This window comes from Diadema antillarum, unplaced genomic scaffold, assembly GCF_040938485.1.
Source record: "Diadema antillarum isolate AM-2024a unplaced genomic scaffold, OU_Dant_1.0 seq00002241_RagTag, whole genome shotgun sequence".
NCBI classification, from domain to species: Eukaryota; Metazoa; Echinodermata; class Echinoidea; order Diadematoida; family Diadematidae; genus Diadema; species Diadema antillarum.
In genome coordinates, this window is record NW_027272870.1 from 99,781 (window position 1) to 118,302 (window position 18,522).

The 18,522-nt window shown below is 37.2% G+C and overlaps 1 protein-coding gene and 1 pseudogene across 1 annotated transcript in view; both read left to right on the forward strand.

Moving 5' to 3' along the window:
• The window catches only part of LOC139714341 (membrane-associated guanylate kinase, WW and PDZ domain-containing protein 3-like), an 87,242-nt gene extending 86,221 nt beyond the window's left edge, over positions 1–1,021 (forward strand). The window contains exon 27 of the mRNA XM_071626052.1: positions 426–1,021. Coding sequence (XP_071482153.1) covers positions 426–634 — 209 coding nt within the window. The 3' untranslated portion in view covers positions 635–1,021. The remainder of the gene's footprint in view (positions 1–425) is intronic.
• Positions 1,022–11,590: 10,569 nt separating this feature from the next.
• Positions 11,591–18,509, forward strand: LOC139714343 (uncharacterized; annotated as a pseudogene).
• Positions 18,510–18,522: the final 13 nt, after the last annotated feature.

Here is an 18,522-nt window from a genome sequence, read left to right on the forward strand (position 1 = left end):
ACAGAGAAAACATAAAAAAAAAAAAAATAGTATTCATGCTCACATCAAAAAGATCCAGTTTGGTTTTCGTAACACAATGCCTAATACCAATGTTGGCATGTTTTTTATATGGTACCTGTAATACATCAAAACACAAGTTTGCATCACCATTTTTGTACGTTTCACTGTCTGAGAGCAAATAACTAATACATTGTATATCTCCTTAGTATCCATATATGTATGCATCATGGCATTGTCATGGAATTCACTTCCTATGGAAATGTGTACAGTAAACTTTGATGAGAAGTTGCAAAAATATTGTCATCATTAAATAGGATTATTTATTAAATCGATTGCTGTTTGTAGTCATCCTAACTACCATTATTTACTTTCTCCCCTCCCCGCCTCCTTCTCTTTCTATCTATCTATCCATCCCTGTCATGCAGATCCGAGACACTCCGCAGACACCCCGCCCGCCATGCCTCGCAGCGTTACCATGACGATGTCAAAGTCCTCCCTCCAGAGTGATGAGGCTGAGAGAGGAGACCGAGGAGGAGAGAGAGGAGGAGGAGCAGGAGGAGCAGGAGGAGGCGGCGGCGAAAATTTTGACTACGCCTGGCACTACCGAAGTCTACCGCGGGGCATGAAGTACTGATTCGGCGGCCTTGCCCCCAACGTTCGTAAACAAATCCGAGTGATTGATGCACAAATGGATCAGTGGTGTTTTTAAAGAGTTAAAATCCCTGGAAACAAACAGACAAACAAACAAAAAATGCACACACACACAGAAAACAAATACTTAAAAGGAAAAAAAATCATGTGTTTTGGATACTTGCTCATTTCAGAAACAGAATACTAAGATTATTCTTTGATGCGCAGACAGTTGAGAACAATTTCTTTGTTCCCCTTTAGCTTCACCATATGCTTAATCTCAGGTGATTTAAACTCTACATCAGCCTTCATGACCATTGTTAATTTAGGGGAATTATTTATACGAATCTTGCACATCGGCTACATCTAGTGATCTAGCATTCACTCAGAGTGATAGGCATTTTTTTGTTGTTTTTGTTTGTATCTCCTTCAAGCACATCTAAAGTGTAGCTACACGTATGTTAATTGTACACAGAAGCAGTGAGTTGAGAACCGGAAGCAATCTACAAGTAGGCATGCTGGATTCATGCCTTGAAGTTCTCTGTGCTTTGAAACACGGATAAAGCTTGCAGGAGACCAATACTTCCACTCTGTTTGTATTTCTTGGCTCCATGCTTTCAAAGTGTCTCAAGTAGCATGACAAAGGTGTCATTTTACACTTTATTGTAGTAGAACAAATTCATATGCTGTATTATTCAGAAAGTTTTTTTCCGGTAAATGGAGACCGTTGCAGGATGTCACATGTTCGAATGGAATCTATTGTAGGCTGTTTGGAAGAAACATGATGGAAAATATTTGATATCTGCTGTATTTCTTGAGGAAGATTTAGTACAGAGGGCAGTGTGTTTTTCAAATTTGACCAAAGGGCAAAGTAATAGGCAATGGAAATGTTTCACAACAGAGGACAAAGTTGTGACATGAAAGATGTTTCCTCTGATAATTTGTGAGTAGAAAAGAGCACACGAGAGAAGATACAGTAGATGGATGCTGGTTTGTCTTGTCACATCGTCCCCCACCCTCTCTTTTTCGTGTCTGTTGCTGTTTCAGATGAACTTGAATTTCTTTCCCTAATGTGGTGACATCCAGTTTCTGTAATTCATGCTCTCTGATTTTCCTCTCTCTCTCTCTCTCTGTCTCTGTTTCAGTTATACAATCCATTTCTGTAATGATATAGGCGTAGCAAAAAGATTGCATAGAATTTTGTGCAAACTTTTCTTTTTTTCACTTCTAAAGGCATTTGTGGTTTCATAAATGATAAAACAAATTTTTCACTTTCTTTAAAAATCTTGAACAGCAAGCTTCGTAGAGAAAGGTTGCACCATTAGCTGTTCTCCAACCTGAAAAAATACCTCTCAAATTTGAGGATTTTTTTTGTTTTGTTTTGTTTTAGAAGAATTTCAAATCAATCAAATTCAGGGTGTGTTTGGATCTTCATGTTGAATTTTAATGTTATCAAAACCGGAACAGATATGATGGAACAAACATAGTGGGTACAATATTTAGTGTGAAATTGAGTGTAGAACTGATGCATGCCCTTGTTAGAGGGCTAAGCATGATACTGGCAGTTTTTCTTTCAAATGCTATGTGGCTTCTCTTCATGTTCTTTCATTCCCTGTTCCACTTTTCTATCACTCTTTGCTTGTGATGATATTTCAACAACGGTGTTACGACTTTGTCATTCATTTCCTCTGAAAGTTGAGCAAGCTTTTTGTGTCTGAATCATTATCCACCGCCTTAATTTTGTCGCATGCCTGCGTAATCGTTGTGAATTAATCATGTCGCCATCTCTTCAGAGATCCATTCATACTTGACCTTTGACACGTGTCTTTTCGTCGTTATTCTGCCTGGGCTCAGTGACATGACAAGACGTGCCCGTCTGGTTGATACATCTCTGTGCAAACCGTGAAAAGACTAGAAGCACCTTGATTTCTATGCCTTGTTCACATTCCTCTACAAAATCATTCAGTACAGATAGAAACAGAACAAAAAAAAAAATAGAAAACAGAAAGAATTATTTTTGCACTGCCCTTTGTTTACTGTATTGGTTTGTTGCCTTATACTGTTTGAAATAAAAAAAAAAAGAAAATGTCTTTTGAGTTTGATCTATTTGTAAAGCAAGAGTATTACTCACTAACGATATTGTAGATGCATACATGTAATTTCTGGAAAGTTGTACAGGAAAAGCTATTGTAGCTTTAAAAATTTGTCTTTTTTTAAAAGAATGATCCAGCTGGTTTCTTCTGGATATTGTACAAAGTTAGATGGAAACTATAGGAATCATTTTAAACATAGAATTGGATGATCTGCACATTATATTTAAAGGTTTCCTTTGCATGTTTATCATTCCACTGGTACTGTGGCAAAGGGGGAGCAACGTACTGACATCTCTTGTTCATACAGTCTGTTCAGAGTTGAAAATTCACCACCAAGAAAACACGATGAAGTAGAAAGATGAACTTTTTCAGTAATGATAGCATTTTGTGCATATAAACAGGATTTTAATACATTTTATATATGCAGTGTCTATCTTTGCTAAATTTTTGTGGACGCATGAATTTTAGACCTACATCTTGAGTGGGTGTTTTTTTTTTTGTGTACTTTGTGTCCAAACAATCCAAAAGGGAATAATAGGAACAAGTAATGTTGATAAAATGAATGAAGTCTTTGTATAGAACAAGAGAAATACCTCTTAGTAAGGCTGACTGTCACTGTCTCTATAATTGGCGAGAAAAGAGGATGGATGTGACAATCTGAACTCCCTGTCTTGTCAATTTCAGGTGTTTGATGATTTATTTTGTCTCATTGTAATAAATTGAATGTAATTTAAATTATATAACATCCTGAATTCATACTTGAAGAAGAGAGACCAGTGGTATCTGTTTTAGGTAAAATAATGTCATGTTCCATGATAATCAGAATTTAAATGCCAATCAAAAGGGACACGTACGTGTACAACCACTTTACTTGGCCAGCTCAAACAGAACAGCTGGAAATTTGAAGGACATAAAACGTAGTTTCCACTCTGTTCTCAAAATTGACACGAGTTCTGTTGCTTGCAACCTTCCACAAGAAAAGTAAGTGGCTTTTGTGATGGTCATGTAGTGGCTTGCTGAAAGACTGGCAGCAGACTTACGGCTTGGACTAGGGCCCAGTTGTGTCCAACGTGTAAAGACTATCCGGTACAACTTTTAAAGAATTAAGTTCAGTCTAGACAACTCACTGTGCTTTTGTTTGGTTAAGCCATTGTGTTTGGTGTTCATTACTTTTATGTACAAAGTGTAAAAATTCCACACATGTTTATGCATGAACACACCTGTACAAAAAAAGAAAGAAGAAAAGTATCGGAATGAAAGGAAAAACTGAAACAGTCAGTACTTTGTTTTCCCTTCAGAATTCTTATATACTGCTATGTTTTTACTCGGTTTGAATCTGTTCCAATATGCTGTATAATTTTATCATATGATTTTGTGTACAAGTCTTGTTTTATTGCCAATGTAGTCATGTTTTACTCCTTTGATTGTATATTATTTCATAGTGGTTAGTGAATTGGACAAGGTTGATATTTTCTCCGTAATTCAAGGACTGACTGTGTTCGTCTCAAACATCATTGGCTAAGCAGACTTTGCTAGGGCGTGTGATCCAGATTATGATTAAGTAGACCAACAAAGGTGTCTCCTTCTTGATAAACTTGTCTGTATTTGTTAGAATTGTACTGGAGGAACATCAAGTGGTACGAGTAATGTGGAAATTTATAAGGTAGTTTGAGGAAATTCTGCTTACATGAAAGAGGCAAGCATTTAAGTACATTGTTGGGAAGACTCGTATGCGCTGTCTTTGACAAGAGATCAAGAGAGGGCAGTGTTCTCAATTTTTACAGTGCTTTATTAGTGAGTAAGATCTCCAAAGGAAACGCCTTTGTCTACATGAACAAGTTTTGCATAATATATTAATCGCTTTTTTAAAAAATTCACTATGAATTCTTTAATAGTGTTCAGCAATGATTGACTACACCGTAATTCTTGTATTCAATGAATTTGTTATTCCAGAAACTTTCGTCTGAAATTGAGATTCACTGATTGTAGAGAATGTATTCGCTTATGACTTAACAGGAATGACCCTGCTGCTGTTGCATTTCATATCAGATCATATAGGAATTGACTTCAAATAAACTTGAAGGCCTGATGTAAGACCATGGCATCCAACACAGGTTCTGATTTTCTCCATGGGCAGACATTGTATTCGCCATCAATCAAATTGGCACAAAATTTGTTAACGTTTCCTGACAGTCTTGCCAAGTATTGAAGACTTTGTGTGGGTTGATCCTTATTTGATTCAATGAATTCACCCATTTTGAGATTGTTACAAAGATTTTTTTTTCATATTTGTATATATCTAAAATGTGTATTCTTCTGGGAAAATGGTTGAATATCTATTGAATTTTGCACCAGCATAACTCACAACCTGTTGTATACATGCAGATTTTGTATTCATGAGAACTATTCACAAAACCAGAATTTAGCAACCACATGCAGTTGTATTCCGGTGGTGTAGCATTGTGCATTTTATTCCGTGTATTTGGTATTCAAAAACAAAAACAAAAAATGCATGTTGATTCACATTTTAAAAGAAATCAAAATGGTTTTGGTGTGAATACTGTAGGATCTATTTTTGTGGGTAGTTGAACAGGTGAATGAGTACTGCTATCATCACAGGTGCTTTGCACTCTGAAATTATTTTTTTTTTGGAAATGGATTGGAATGTGATGAATTCAGTTGTAAAACTTTTTGCCTGTCTTGACTAACTTGCAAGCGTGTACATGTCTGTAAACTACCCATTAAAGTTTGTATAAAGATCAGAAGTCTCGACTCTTGTTGTCAACTGTCATCAGTGGTCTTGAGAAAGGGAATATCAGCTGTGTTTTAGATGTAATACAGTGCACTCCTGTTAGAACGAACAGGTTGTAACGAAATTCCTGTTACAACAAAATCATAATTCGGGTTCCAAAATGATCATCTTCATATATGTTTAAAATGTATGCTGTATACGCCGAATATTTCGCAAGGTTTTTATTTTCACAAATTTCGCGAGTCAGGTGCTATTCGCGAAATTAAAGACACATGGAAATATTGACTCTGATCCCGATGCGATTGTGACGTACGTGTGTACACTTCTCCGTTCAGTACAGGACTCCACAATCGCGAATTTAACCACTCGCGAAATCGTCGGGAATTCTGGATTCGTGAAAATTTAGACTCGCGAAATATATGGCGTATACAGTACTCTGCTGTTGGGTTATAACGAAGTTTCATAATCACGAAAGAAAACGGCGGACTCGAGGACTTCGTTATGATGGGAGTACACTGTATTACCTTTCCCTTAAACTGAAACTGAGAGCACTTTGAGAGAGTATGAAGATAGTTGTAGAGTGAAAGAAAGAGGATAAAGAGAAGGGAGAGAGGGGAAAAAAATGTGTACGTGCGTGTGTGTATACATCTGTAAATGACCCTCGTACCGTAACATTCAATCGCTCTGCTAAAGCCTAAAGGCATAATTTACCTTTTGCAGATGAAACAAAAACCAGCATTAGTGCTTTGAAATAGTTCTAAAATGTGAGTTAGGGATAGAAACAACCACTGCGAAAATTTGAATTAGTAAAATCGATGCTAATGTTGTTAAATATACAAAATGTGAACAATAGATATGATAAAAATGTTTCCAGACTAAACTGTATACCGCTACGGTTTATTGAGAAAAATACTAACATCTCCTTATATCTTAGGCTTTATTGCAAAACTTTTATATGGAAGGATGTTTTGTGGTACAACAGACCTACACTTATGCATGAAAGGCGATATCTTGAACAGTTTTCAAATGACTGCTCCGAAAGGTAAACTGGACCTTTAATTGCTTGCCACTAGAAGCAATATGTTGCCCTTCCTCATTAGCCAGTTTCGATTACATGCTGTGGAATATTCTCCAGACCTGCAAAGTTACTTTTTGACAAGGCCACATACATTTATTGGCCCACTCTGAAAATGTCTCCGCACTTGGTCATTTAACGAGGGCTGGTTTCCACCTCTCACTGAACAAGTTTGTGAAGTGGTTTTGAATAGGCATTATATTTTGATGTCCAGGGCACTGTGTGCACAGATCAGTCACAGAGAATTGTGTGAAGGACTCCCTATAGGGTGTCGTACTATTCCCTGGCACACTTCAATCACAGAGAATTGTGGGAACAATCCCCTATGGCACGTTATAGGTTTCCCTGAGGTTTGCCCAACATGGCATCAATAGATACGTACCTTCATATCTTTAATGAACAATCAGAACTAAGGTGATTATTTACTGAAAACAGTATCTGGCAGGGTTTGTTTGTTTCTTTCCATTCCCATTTTACATTATCTGGCTATAGCATTCAGTTATCAATTGGCCCATTACAGCACAAATTCTACACCATATTCTTGTTGGTTTTTGATCAATGGAGTAAAATAACCTAAGCAATGGTCAATTTCATCAAATTAGACTGAATCCAAGTTTTATGGAAGTACATGAACAATTTTTGGTGTGTTGCAATGATCAGGGATGGGAGAGGGGATTAGTTATGACTGCCAGTTTACAGATCAAAGTAATTATTTCCTTGTTGGTAACAACCCCCCCCCCTCCCATTTGTGTGTGTGTGTGTGTGTGTGCACTTACCCATGGTGTAAAACGAGGACACATATACGAACTTTACATTTAAACCGAGGACACACAGAGAACCGAGGACGTCCTCGGTTCGCAGACCATTCCAAACGGTCTGCTTTTGCATGCTTTTGCATGTAGGGGTACATGTTTGTAGGTCCTCGATTGTGTGTGTGTGTGTGTGTGTGTGTGTGTGTGTGTGTGTGTGTGTGTGTGTGTGTGTGTGTGTGTGTGTGTGTTACATGTTAAAACAATATGATTCAGCAGCACAAGTGTTATTGTTATGAAGCAGATATTGATTAGTTTCATCAGGTTGATTTAAGATAGCTTTTTCTTAGAATTATGCAGAGTTTTTATATCACTTTTTTATATACAACAAACATGGTTTGTTTTGCAAAAAAAAAGAAAAATGTATATTTAAAAAAAAGAATGTGATTCAGCAGCACAAGTGAGAAGAATACGGCTGCTTATTCTTGTTCAAACTAATTTCATTGTGAAAATGAGCTTGATATCGGATGAAATTCAAATAAAGAATATAAAAATAGTGTGTGTGTGTGTGTGTGTGTACTCCCAATGATGGACTTGTGAGTTCATCACATAATCCAATCTGCCAGTGTGATATTGATAAACATTACTTTTCAATGAAAATTTTGACAATTCTCTATTTCGAATCTGAACGTACATCGTAGTATTCTATTAAAGTCAGGGTGAGCATGGAGAGAAATTGTGCATATTCTGTGATGTTTATTCAAAAAATGAAGAGATTATGTACAACTGTACAATGTATGTTATTCTCTTTATATATCCCTCTGCGCTTCAGAATAGGTCACTAGATGGTGCATTACCAATGTTGTACTTATTATTGTAGCTGTTGTTATTGTTGTTATTATTATTATTGTCATCATCATTATTATTATTATTTAGTTGTTGTTTTTTTTAAGTGACTTGCCATATCGAGAAAACATACTGGTAGAAGTTTTATTGAAATTAAACATTAGGCCTAAATCTGAACATAGATTAAACTTTTTCAGGTGTTTTCAAGAAAGTGCTGTTTATAAACAAACAAACAAACAAACAAACAAAAAACAAAGGCAAATGCAAATTGAACAAGATGAGGATGAACCCATGCCTCTCAAATCTCCTACACAAATCTGAACACAAATCTTCACTTCTCCATCTTTGTTTTTCTTTTAAGATGCCATACCATTAAAATCATTCTTTTTCCTTGCATCAGGTTGATATAATCATAATGTTATATACACCTGTAAAAAAGCCTCAAGCAATTCTAATGGTGGAAATTGTAATTGCCAAGTCATTGACCTCATGTATGGTAATGAGCTTTGTTGATTGTTTTTATATCTCTGTGGTTTGGTGCAAACCATATGAAGAATTGAAATTGGAAGAAGTCATCTTCTCTGCGGTTCATTTTTGTTTTGATTGATTGATTGTTGAATTGTTTGTATGTTTGCTTGTTTGTTTGTTTTTACACTTGTTGCCATTGGCTGTTGTTGTCTTGACAACCCATAAGGAACATCTTCCTTCACCGAAGTGTTACACTATAATAACCCAACATACCCGAAATGGCCCCTTGTCGAAATACCCGACCTACTGGGAGTACCCTGACATGTTATAAATAGAACATGACGCACTAAATATTGACAGCTTCTCTCATTATGTACAGTGCATGCATAAACAGTGACCAGTGGCAGTCGAATCTTCTCAGACAGATTTTTTGCGACCGGCTGGTGTAAGGCCGTATTGTAAAGGGTATCGTCTTCTCATCGTACGCAGCACTCGCTGTAAACAGATCGTTTTCATGAAATCCGAGTTTACTTGCGTTATTTCAAGTGAACCATATCATAAATCTGAGTAGGTAAGTAAAAGGACTATTCATTCTACTTCGTGATAAATGAAAATTGTATTCTCTTTCAGGAAGTGATATTCACTGTCAATTCGTCATTTTACAGTCCCGTTCCTTATTATCTGTGTCTGGTTTTGTCCGAAGTTCCGTGACGCGTGAAATGATAAACAAGCGCCTCATATATATGATCATGGAGCTCAAAGAAAATCTCAGGATGCAGGTGTTTGTGTGGCATGTGGACCTTGATCACACATGAGACTAAATCTTCAACTTGCCTAATCTGTACATAAACAAATGAGCTTTTTGTCACGACTGAGGTCTGAGGATTGAGGAGTGAAAACGTCGAACCGAGCTCGAGGTTCGACCAACTGTGTTTGCACTGTCGTGTGCAGAGACGAATGACTACAGTAGCACTGTAGGCCTCTAGGTCTAGCTAGACAAGAAGGCAAGATAGTTAAAGGGAAAGTTACACAAAATTTTACTCTGTGGCAGGTAGGACTTTCGTTCATGGAAAGAGTTCCATATGTATGCCCCAATAATCTAAAACTCCGGGGTCCGCATTACCCGAGGACACTGAGATCAACGTTTAATACCCTCACCCTAACCAACAAGATACTAACCCTAAATTATTTAAATAAAGCCACTGAAATTTAATCATATATCACTTTATATACATATCACTTAATTTTTTCCCCATTTTTCATTATGCCTCCGCCAACGAAGTGGCCGGAGGCATTATGTTTTCGGGTTGTCCGTCCGTCCGTACGTACGTCCGTCCCGTTTTGTTTTTGTCGATATCTCAAGAACCGTGTGGTGGTTTTACATCAAACTGGTATATGAGGGTATAACCTGGGGGGATAATACTTTGTTTAGATTTTAGGGTCGCGGGGTCAAAGGTCACAGGTTATTTTGTGAAAAAAGGTTGAAATTTCATGTTTTTCTCCATATCTCGCAAATGGTTCAAGGAATCTTCATGGAAGTTAGTATATATGCATGTACTGATGGGCAGTGATTATCTAGGGAAGTTGGGGGTCATGGGTCAAAGGTCAAGGTCAACTCCTCAAAATATCACTATTTTCCTTATATTTATGCAATGCCTGAGGATTTTTTTTTTAAAACTTGATGTATGCATGTATAACCCAATATATATTCTGTGGGAAGTTTCTTGCCAAAAGGTCAAAGGTCAAAAGGTCAAAGGTCAAGTGAAAGTGCTAAATTGCACTTCTTTCTCCATATCTCAAAAGTAACTCAAGGTATTATCATGAAACTTACATATTTATGCATGTTCTACCTAACAGTGATTCTCTTTGGAACTGTGAGGTCAAAGGTCAAAGGCCAGGTTTAGATAATACTATTTTACCATTTGATACTGAAATTATACTTTTTCTCAATACCTTGAAAATTACTCAATGCATAAACTTATAAAAGGGTCAAAAGTCAAGTAAAAATCATCAGTTCCCCCAAATACCTGCACTCTGACGTTTTGATCATTCATCCAATTGAACCTAGTTCTAGGAAAGTGAACATTCAGCACACTTGTGGCAAACCTGTCATTTTAATATTTTGCCAATTGTGTGAAACTGTCATCACACATTGTCAACACATTGTACTATTAGACCTATTAGGAGAACCATGCATTATTGCGGAGGCATACACCAGTCGCCGTAGCGGCATTTTTAGTGTTTTGTTTTGTTTTGTTTTTTTTTGGGGGTGTCCATATGGAACTCTTGCCTCGTTCATGATCCATGCTACATTTGTACATTTTATAGCTCGTTGAATCAGACCGTACATTCAATACTAATGCGTGAAAGGCTCACCCATTTGGCCAATTATCAGGCATTATTCAAAGACTTACAATATTTTCTTTGTTAAGCAGTGCAACAAATGTAAAAAAAAAAGAAAGAAATCATACTATTTAATCAAATACTGATAATGTGAACTTCAGGTACTAGTAGACTAGAAGTCTGCATGCTGTAGCTGTCCACTAATTTCCAGACTGTATTTTTACCGCACCAGGCCAAGTCGGTTCATCTTGGGACTATGTATCTAGATGATCATAATAATGTTCCTCACACTCACAGTGTGCAAAAGGAAGAAAAGAAGCAAAAGTGGGAAACGACAAGTTCACATTATGTAAAATCGGCAAGAACTGGACTGATTGATATTGTTGAATGAAAACAGTATGTGCATTGTTTATCTTCTTTACAAATAGATTATCAGTTCCTTTTTGGGGTTAGTAATATGATTATGTCCTCAACTAACTTCAATTCTTTTTCAAACCTCAAGGCTTGGTTCTATATATTATATGTCAAGTGGTATTTGTTGATGTTTATTGATTTAGTAATAAAGACTGGTCTTCGTTTTTAATTATATCTTTGTACCATTGCTATTGTTCTGTTACAGCATAGGAGGAGGAGACAGGGGGAGAAGAACTGTTTAATCTATCATGGCAAGAGATGTGTTTGGGAGGGATGCCCTGATGCCCCCATTTCCAGCCAGGCAAACCATATTTGACAGTGCCCAGCAGATGGACTGCTACCATGGAAAGCTGACCAATAGTGAGGTAAACATCCACATTGCAACTTTGAACTTATGCAAAAAATAGTAGCAATAATGTAAATAGATATAAATAATGTAAATAGATATGAATAAATATATAAATACATATATACATACATACATACATACATAAATGTGAATTAATGATATCAATAATAGAAAATGAATGAAAATACCCCCCAAAAAACAAAAACAAAACAAAGAAACAAACTAACAAACTAACAGATGAATGTTACAGTATGTGGTAATATTGAGGTTGAAATTGGAGGCAGTATGATGTCATGTCCAAGATGATTGTAGATACATGTACTTTACCTTTGTCATGTCAGCCATTTAGAACCATGTGGTTATACAAGACCCGCACACCTCAAAGGTATCCATAGGAAGAGACAAAGCTATATGAGAAGGGATGAATTTAAATCATGAAAATGTTTCAGCACTTACTTTCCTTTTCATTTTCACAGTATTTTCTCTCTGAGCATACTTAGCTGTAGAGGAAAAACGTTCACAGTGACTAGTATACTTCTGGATCCTTTTTTCCTTTTTTTTTTTGGTTGTTTATTTTGTTTTTGGATATCATATAAACCATCGATCAATGCACAGATGCATATTAGATCAGGAAATTGCATTGTTTGATTAAATCTCCTGTATCAGAAATGGCCTTTGTGTTGGCCTGCTGTTCTGGCAAAATACTGTAAAACCAGAAATATTCTTATGCATTTTAATTTCGTGAATTTTGTGAGAGCCAAGATTTGCTAGATTAAAATGTGCACAAAAGGTCTTGTCTACACTACAAGAAATGCATTGAATGCTAGTGGCAATTCGTAAAAATCTAATACCAAGAAAAAGGCCTCGGCTCCAATCCACGAAAATTTTATGCTGTGAAAATATCTTGCTTCACAGTAAATGATTATTTGTGAACAATATTTGCACTAGAATATAAAATGCTCTTCTGTAGACATGGATCATACAAATATTCTCCCCATGCACATCAAAATGACAAACACATAAGAACATTAGAAAAGATGTTATCACATTTAGAAGATCCTTTGACTGGTGCTAAATATATAAAACAAGTTATCATTCAAGTCTGTGTTTGCATCAGACTTATTTCCCAATCCATTGCTCACAGAAACAGAGCTTCCTGTGTATCATGTGTATTTAAGCTGATTTTAAAATTGCTGATTGTATGTGATGTCAGGAAAACTTTAGAATGCCAATTTAAGTCATTTGGTATAGTAATTTCAAAGTGTCGTTTCTTAATTCTTTGTCATGGTTTCTTTATGCGAATGGGATCAGTACAAATAAGGATACATATTGTTTTGTTTGTTTGTTTATTGTTGTTTTTTCAGGCTTATTTTTATGGGATGAGGAGATTTCAGTTTGTTGTTGTAGCCAATTTACAGGTTATAAAAATCCCAAATTCCTCAACCTGCTATGTGAATGATGATGCTGCTGTCTCATGATTTACAATGTATATACCACTCACTTGATGGATGAAAATATGTGTATTTTATGCATAAAAATGTTTTTAGGGAACAATTGAATGTTTTAGGGAACAATTTATTACAATTTGTTCTAGGGAACAATATTTGACAGATCGGAGAGTTGAATTTTTTACATGAAAGCATAAAACTGTTGCAACTCTTGCAGCATTGATTGTACATTCCAGTTTGTTCATCTGGTAGTATCATGTCAGTGTATAGTCATTAATGTCATTATAATCTTGCTGTCTCACCCCTTCTTTTTCCCCTCGATTAATCATCATCCTCTCCTCGTCACCTTCCAACACACTTCACCAGGAGGATAAGATCTTCAAGTACTACCTCGACAAAAGGGGAGCATATCTGCTGAGGAAAAGCAACTCACAACCAGACGTCCTGGTGATTTCCATTGTGTAAGTGCAAAGAGTCAATTAACAGGGTGCTTTCTAGTCTTTGTCAAAGACCCTCTCACTGTACATAGCGATTGCAAGAAGAGCAGGCAGAGGGTCTTTGTGTAAGACTAGGTAAACCCATACCAAAAGCCAAGACCCAGAATCTGTTTGAATTTCGTTAAATTACACCCAATCTTGGAATTATCAAATTGTGCTATCTGCAATTGATAGCAAAAATCACAACCAATCAGGAGAGGCCATCCGAAGAGGTTCATGCAAACACTGAGAGAGAAAGACAGCCAGAGTCCTCCAATGGATGCGTCAATTGATTACCGTAATACTTTGGAATAGTTTGGAATAGCTGTAATGTAAAAGCTTGTTATCAGGTCCTTGGCAAAAACTTGGCAAAAACTAAACATAATTCTGAATGGACCATTAAACTTTCCTATTTTCTATTGTTTTGGACATATGTACATTACAGTGATAAAAAAATTATTAATGGTTATTTAACACACACACACACACACACACACACACACACACACACAAAGGAAAATCCACACAGTTTGAATTGCATAAATTGATAGGTAAAGAGTTTATGGTGTTGTCAGTTGGGGAGCATTGTTTCCATTTTTAATTCCGTAGGATTCCTTGTTGTGTCAAAGCTTTGCTTCAGTGTTTCAATGGTTGGATTGTTATTGCACTTCAGATCACTATACCACAAGCACAATGTACTAGTAGACCGCAAGTTGGATCACATACGTGATCACATACATGTAAGTGAAAATTGGAAATTGTTTGTGGGATGTACTGTATTTTATAACTTAGACAAGTAGTAACTTCTTTATAGCTTCAAAGAAAACTCCTATAGAAAAGTTCTAAAATCAATTTTTGCAGATTTTGTCCATGTACACTGTTTCTTTTTACTTAAAACATACAAATACCCTGTTGCTTAGCCTGTGTTGATACTTAACAAAGAAAATCCAGGAAGTTCATTCATTGTAAACATCAAATATTGATGGTGTTTACATCAATATTTGTGTGTCTGTGGTTTTTGTGCTTGTGTAGATGTGAAGGTTCCTGATTTCATCTGTAAAATTTGCATCATTTAATGATGTTTGCAAAAAAACAATTTCGGGTTTCGCTGGAAAACTCTTCCTTTCGTTTAAGGAATTACAGCTTGTTATAATTCCATCCAACTTATGTTTTGTACCCTACCCTAAAACATACATTGAAACCCAGAATAAACATGATACTGGTACAAGTTATTGCACAAACAGCATTTGCTGTGCTAATCTGATGGAGTTCTCAGAAATAGATGTTTCTGTGACAACTCACATGACATCTTTCTACGCCACTGTGCGGAACGGAAGCCAATCTCTGCTGTAATGTCTGTCTGTGGGTTCATAAAGTTTAACATGAATTGGTACGCAATAAACAAGACAAGTCACATGCACAAGTGCTGTCTGTACTAATTGGACGAGTTTAGAACGGTGGAGCCAGGAAGGAAGTGATACTGTTTGAGATCAGCACAGTGTCTCACACCTCACGTCCCTATTTCTGCTACAAGGCTGCACTTTTGCAACCCAGCAATGTGGAAAATTCTCCTATTTAAATGTATACACACTGTAGTTTCGGGAGCATATAAGACTAAATTGTGCTAAAGTTTTTTTCAGAGTTTTCAAACTTTTCATAGGCAGCCAAGAGGGACATTGAAATGTGTTAATTTTCTGTCCTCCTGGCATACATTAAAGGACAAGTCCACCTTCATATACATAAGGATTGAGAGAATGCAGCAATATTAGTAGAACACATCAGCGAAAGTTTGAGGAAAATTGGACAATCCGTTCAAAAGTTACGAATATTTTAAGTATCTGCGCAGTCACTGCTGGAAGAGAAGACTACTACAGTGTATGATGTCACATGCGTACAACTATATAAGGAAAATAAAGAGAGAATTTCACAAAACTTTACTTTTTGAAGAAAGTGCACATTTCTTCGACTTGCTACTGACGTACCGGTATGTTAAGGGTAATATTATTCCCCCTGCCTTCTGAAAGAGAGAAGTCTAATGTACTTTTGTTATGCGAGAAAAATGGAAATATGCTGAATTTTCTTTATTCTTTCTTTATATCGTTGTACACATGTGACATCACAAGCTATAGTAGTCTTCTTATCCAGCCGTGACTGAGCAGAAACTTCAAAAATTCATAACTTTTGAACAGATTGTCCAACTTTCCTCAAACTCTCACTGATGTGTTCTACTAATATAGCTGCATTCACTCAACCCTCATACCTTGTCCTTTAAGGTCTTCCTCAGTGTGCATGTATTTAAAGTGTAAGAAACTGATATATCTTGAGATAGGCTACGATTAGCTAAGTCTGTTGCACTCATAATAAATAAGAAATTTGTGAATTTGTCAACTACGATGACATAAGAATCTATTGTACTGTAAAACGAGGAATGTTCGTGTGCATTTTAATTTTGTGAATTTCGCGAGCGGCAACATCCGCGAAATTAAAAAGCATGCGAAAGTTCTTGCTTACACAATATGCATTGGATGCCACTGGCAATTTGTGAAAATTTCATGCGGCAAGAAAGGTCATGAGGTGCAAATCACGAAATTTTCATGCATGTCTACATAACACCAACTTACACAAGTATCTAAAATGTACATCCCCCAGTTCCAAGTATTTACATAATTGAATGTAATGTATATCCGCCTGAAACCAGTTGACATATTAATCCCCTCGATACCAATTGCCCATAAAAATGTAATGAATATCCCCCTAATTCCAACTGTAAGAATCGAAATTTGCCTGAAACCAACTGATAAAGGAATCAAATGTAAATAGTATATCCCCCTGATACTAATTATTGACATAGGAATATATTGTACATGCATCCTCCTGAAACCAATTGACAAGAGTTTCTAATGTACCAAGTATACTGCCCTGATACCAATTGCTATTCAGTGATGGAAGTCAGGCAAGTAGCTCTGGTGTAAATGTGATGAGTGCAACCTTTTCATACAATTGATAGGTGCACCTGCAACTGCAGCTGCCAATGTCTACACGACCATTATTAGGGAGCTTTAGATTTTAGACGCATGGATGTTCAAAGGAAAAAAACATGGTCTGAGCGTGCGCAGAAGCGCGCGTCATGTCGATCTATTTTTAGCTTGCGTCGCCTAAGTTTTTCACTACGCGTACTGGGCTATTTTTACGTCTGCACAGTTTGCAACGTAGAGAGCTACTTCATGCACCGATCATATGGGGGCGTGATTTTATTTTTTATACGTTGCGTCCCAGCGTAATCTAAAGCTACTTTTCTACCCGACGCAGGGGAGAGGAGAACGTCTAGCGCACTCGTCGTCTCACACATCCGCGCGTCAAAATCTAAAGCTCCCTATTATTCTGTGCTGATAGGACTGTACATATGCCAAAACTGTACACTAAGTCAAACTGATTACATGATTGTTGAGTTGGTTGTATAGTATGTAAGCAGACTGTTCACAGTTTTCTGTTGGTTACTGGAAATTGTGAGAAAAAGGTGGAAAAATGAAATCCTGAATGAAGGAAAGGATTGTAGAAAGATAGACAGAAAGAAAAAAAGGAGAATAAAAAAAGAAAGAAGTGGAAAGAAACAGCAAAGACATGCATGGTTATGTCAAAAAATAGACAGTAACTGACACAGGGGGAAGAACAGAGATTGTAGATCTGTTGCCATGGCAATATCTGATTGTCTATGAAATAATTATTCTTGTATTGAGATACATACATTGTTTGTACCTAATTTTCTGACTTCTCTGGGCAGATCAACAGTCTATGTATTTCACAGAAAAGAAACCGCAACTGGTGGTGGGAATGCACCAATATCTCCCTAAAATACACATTAAATTTACCATCATCACAATCTCTCAGTAAACAAAATCATAATTTCCTTGGTATCTTTTTTTATTCGTATTTATCAATTCATTTCATCATGATGAAATATGAAAGAAACATGCAAATGTAAGATGAGTCAATCATAATGATACACAGATGTGTGTAGAGATTATAATTGCATGGGATATTGCAGGAACTTTAAAGAGATTTGTTAACTGTATTCTCAAATTAGACAAACTGACTACAGTGCTCAGTGATCACTTACGTAATACTTGGAGAAATACATGCTATGTTGACATATCTTTTTTATTCCTTTTCATATCCTCATGACAGGGTTGACCGCAAAAACATCTACCACATCAAGGTGCACCAGCGCCATGGAAACGTGTGCATCATCCAGAGCACAGAGGAGTTCTCCAGTTTGGCGGAGCTCCTCCATCACTTCTCAAGGTGCCCCTTTCCCGCTGTCAAACACAAGAATCTCTATCTGACCAGAGCCATTCCTAGTGGTAGTGGTAGTGGCAGTGGTAGTAGTAGTAGAGCCAAGCAAGCCCTTCCCCCGATGCCAGGGGGTAGACCACCACGTCTCTCCCCCGAGCAGAAGAAGTCGTCAATCGACGAGCGACCGCCTATGCCTCTTCCATCCGTCCATGATCCATTTACGCCGAGACCCGTCACCTGTACTCCCGTGTGGACAAGGTCGAGTCCGACCAGCTGGACCTGATTCTCCGGCTGTGCGCGGAGGTGGACAAGGAAACCTGCCAGCTAAGTCGCATGAAGTGCTCCTGTGGACTCTACATGGAGGAGTCGACGCTCATCGGGTCCTGGATGATGCACCGGGACACCGAGGGCGAGACTACCAAAGGGCGTGTCTTCTTCCTTGACACCAAGACCAACAAGTCAATGTGGCGTCTGCCCAGTCAAGTGGAACAAGAGCTGAAAACTCTCTGCCCAGAGAAGTGGAAGCGAGTTGAGAAACTTATGAAAGAACCAGTTGCCAACTATGACTTTTGAGGAACAATTTTTG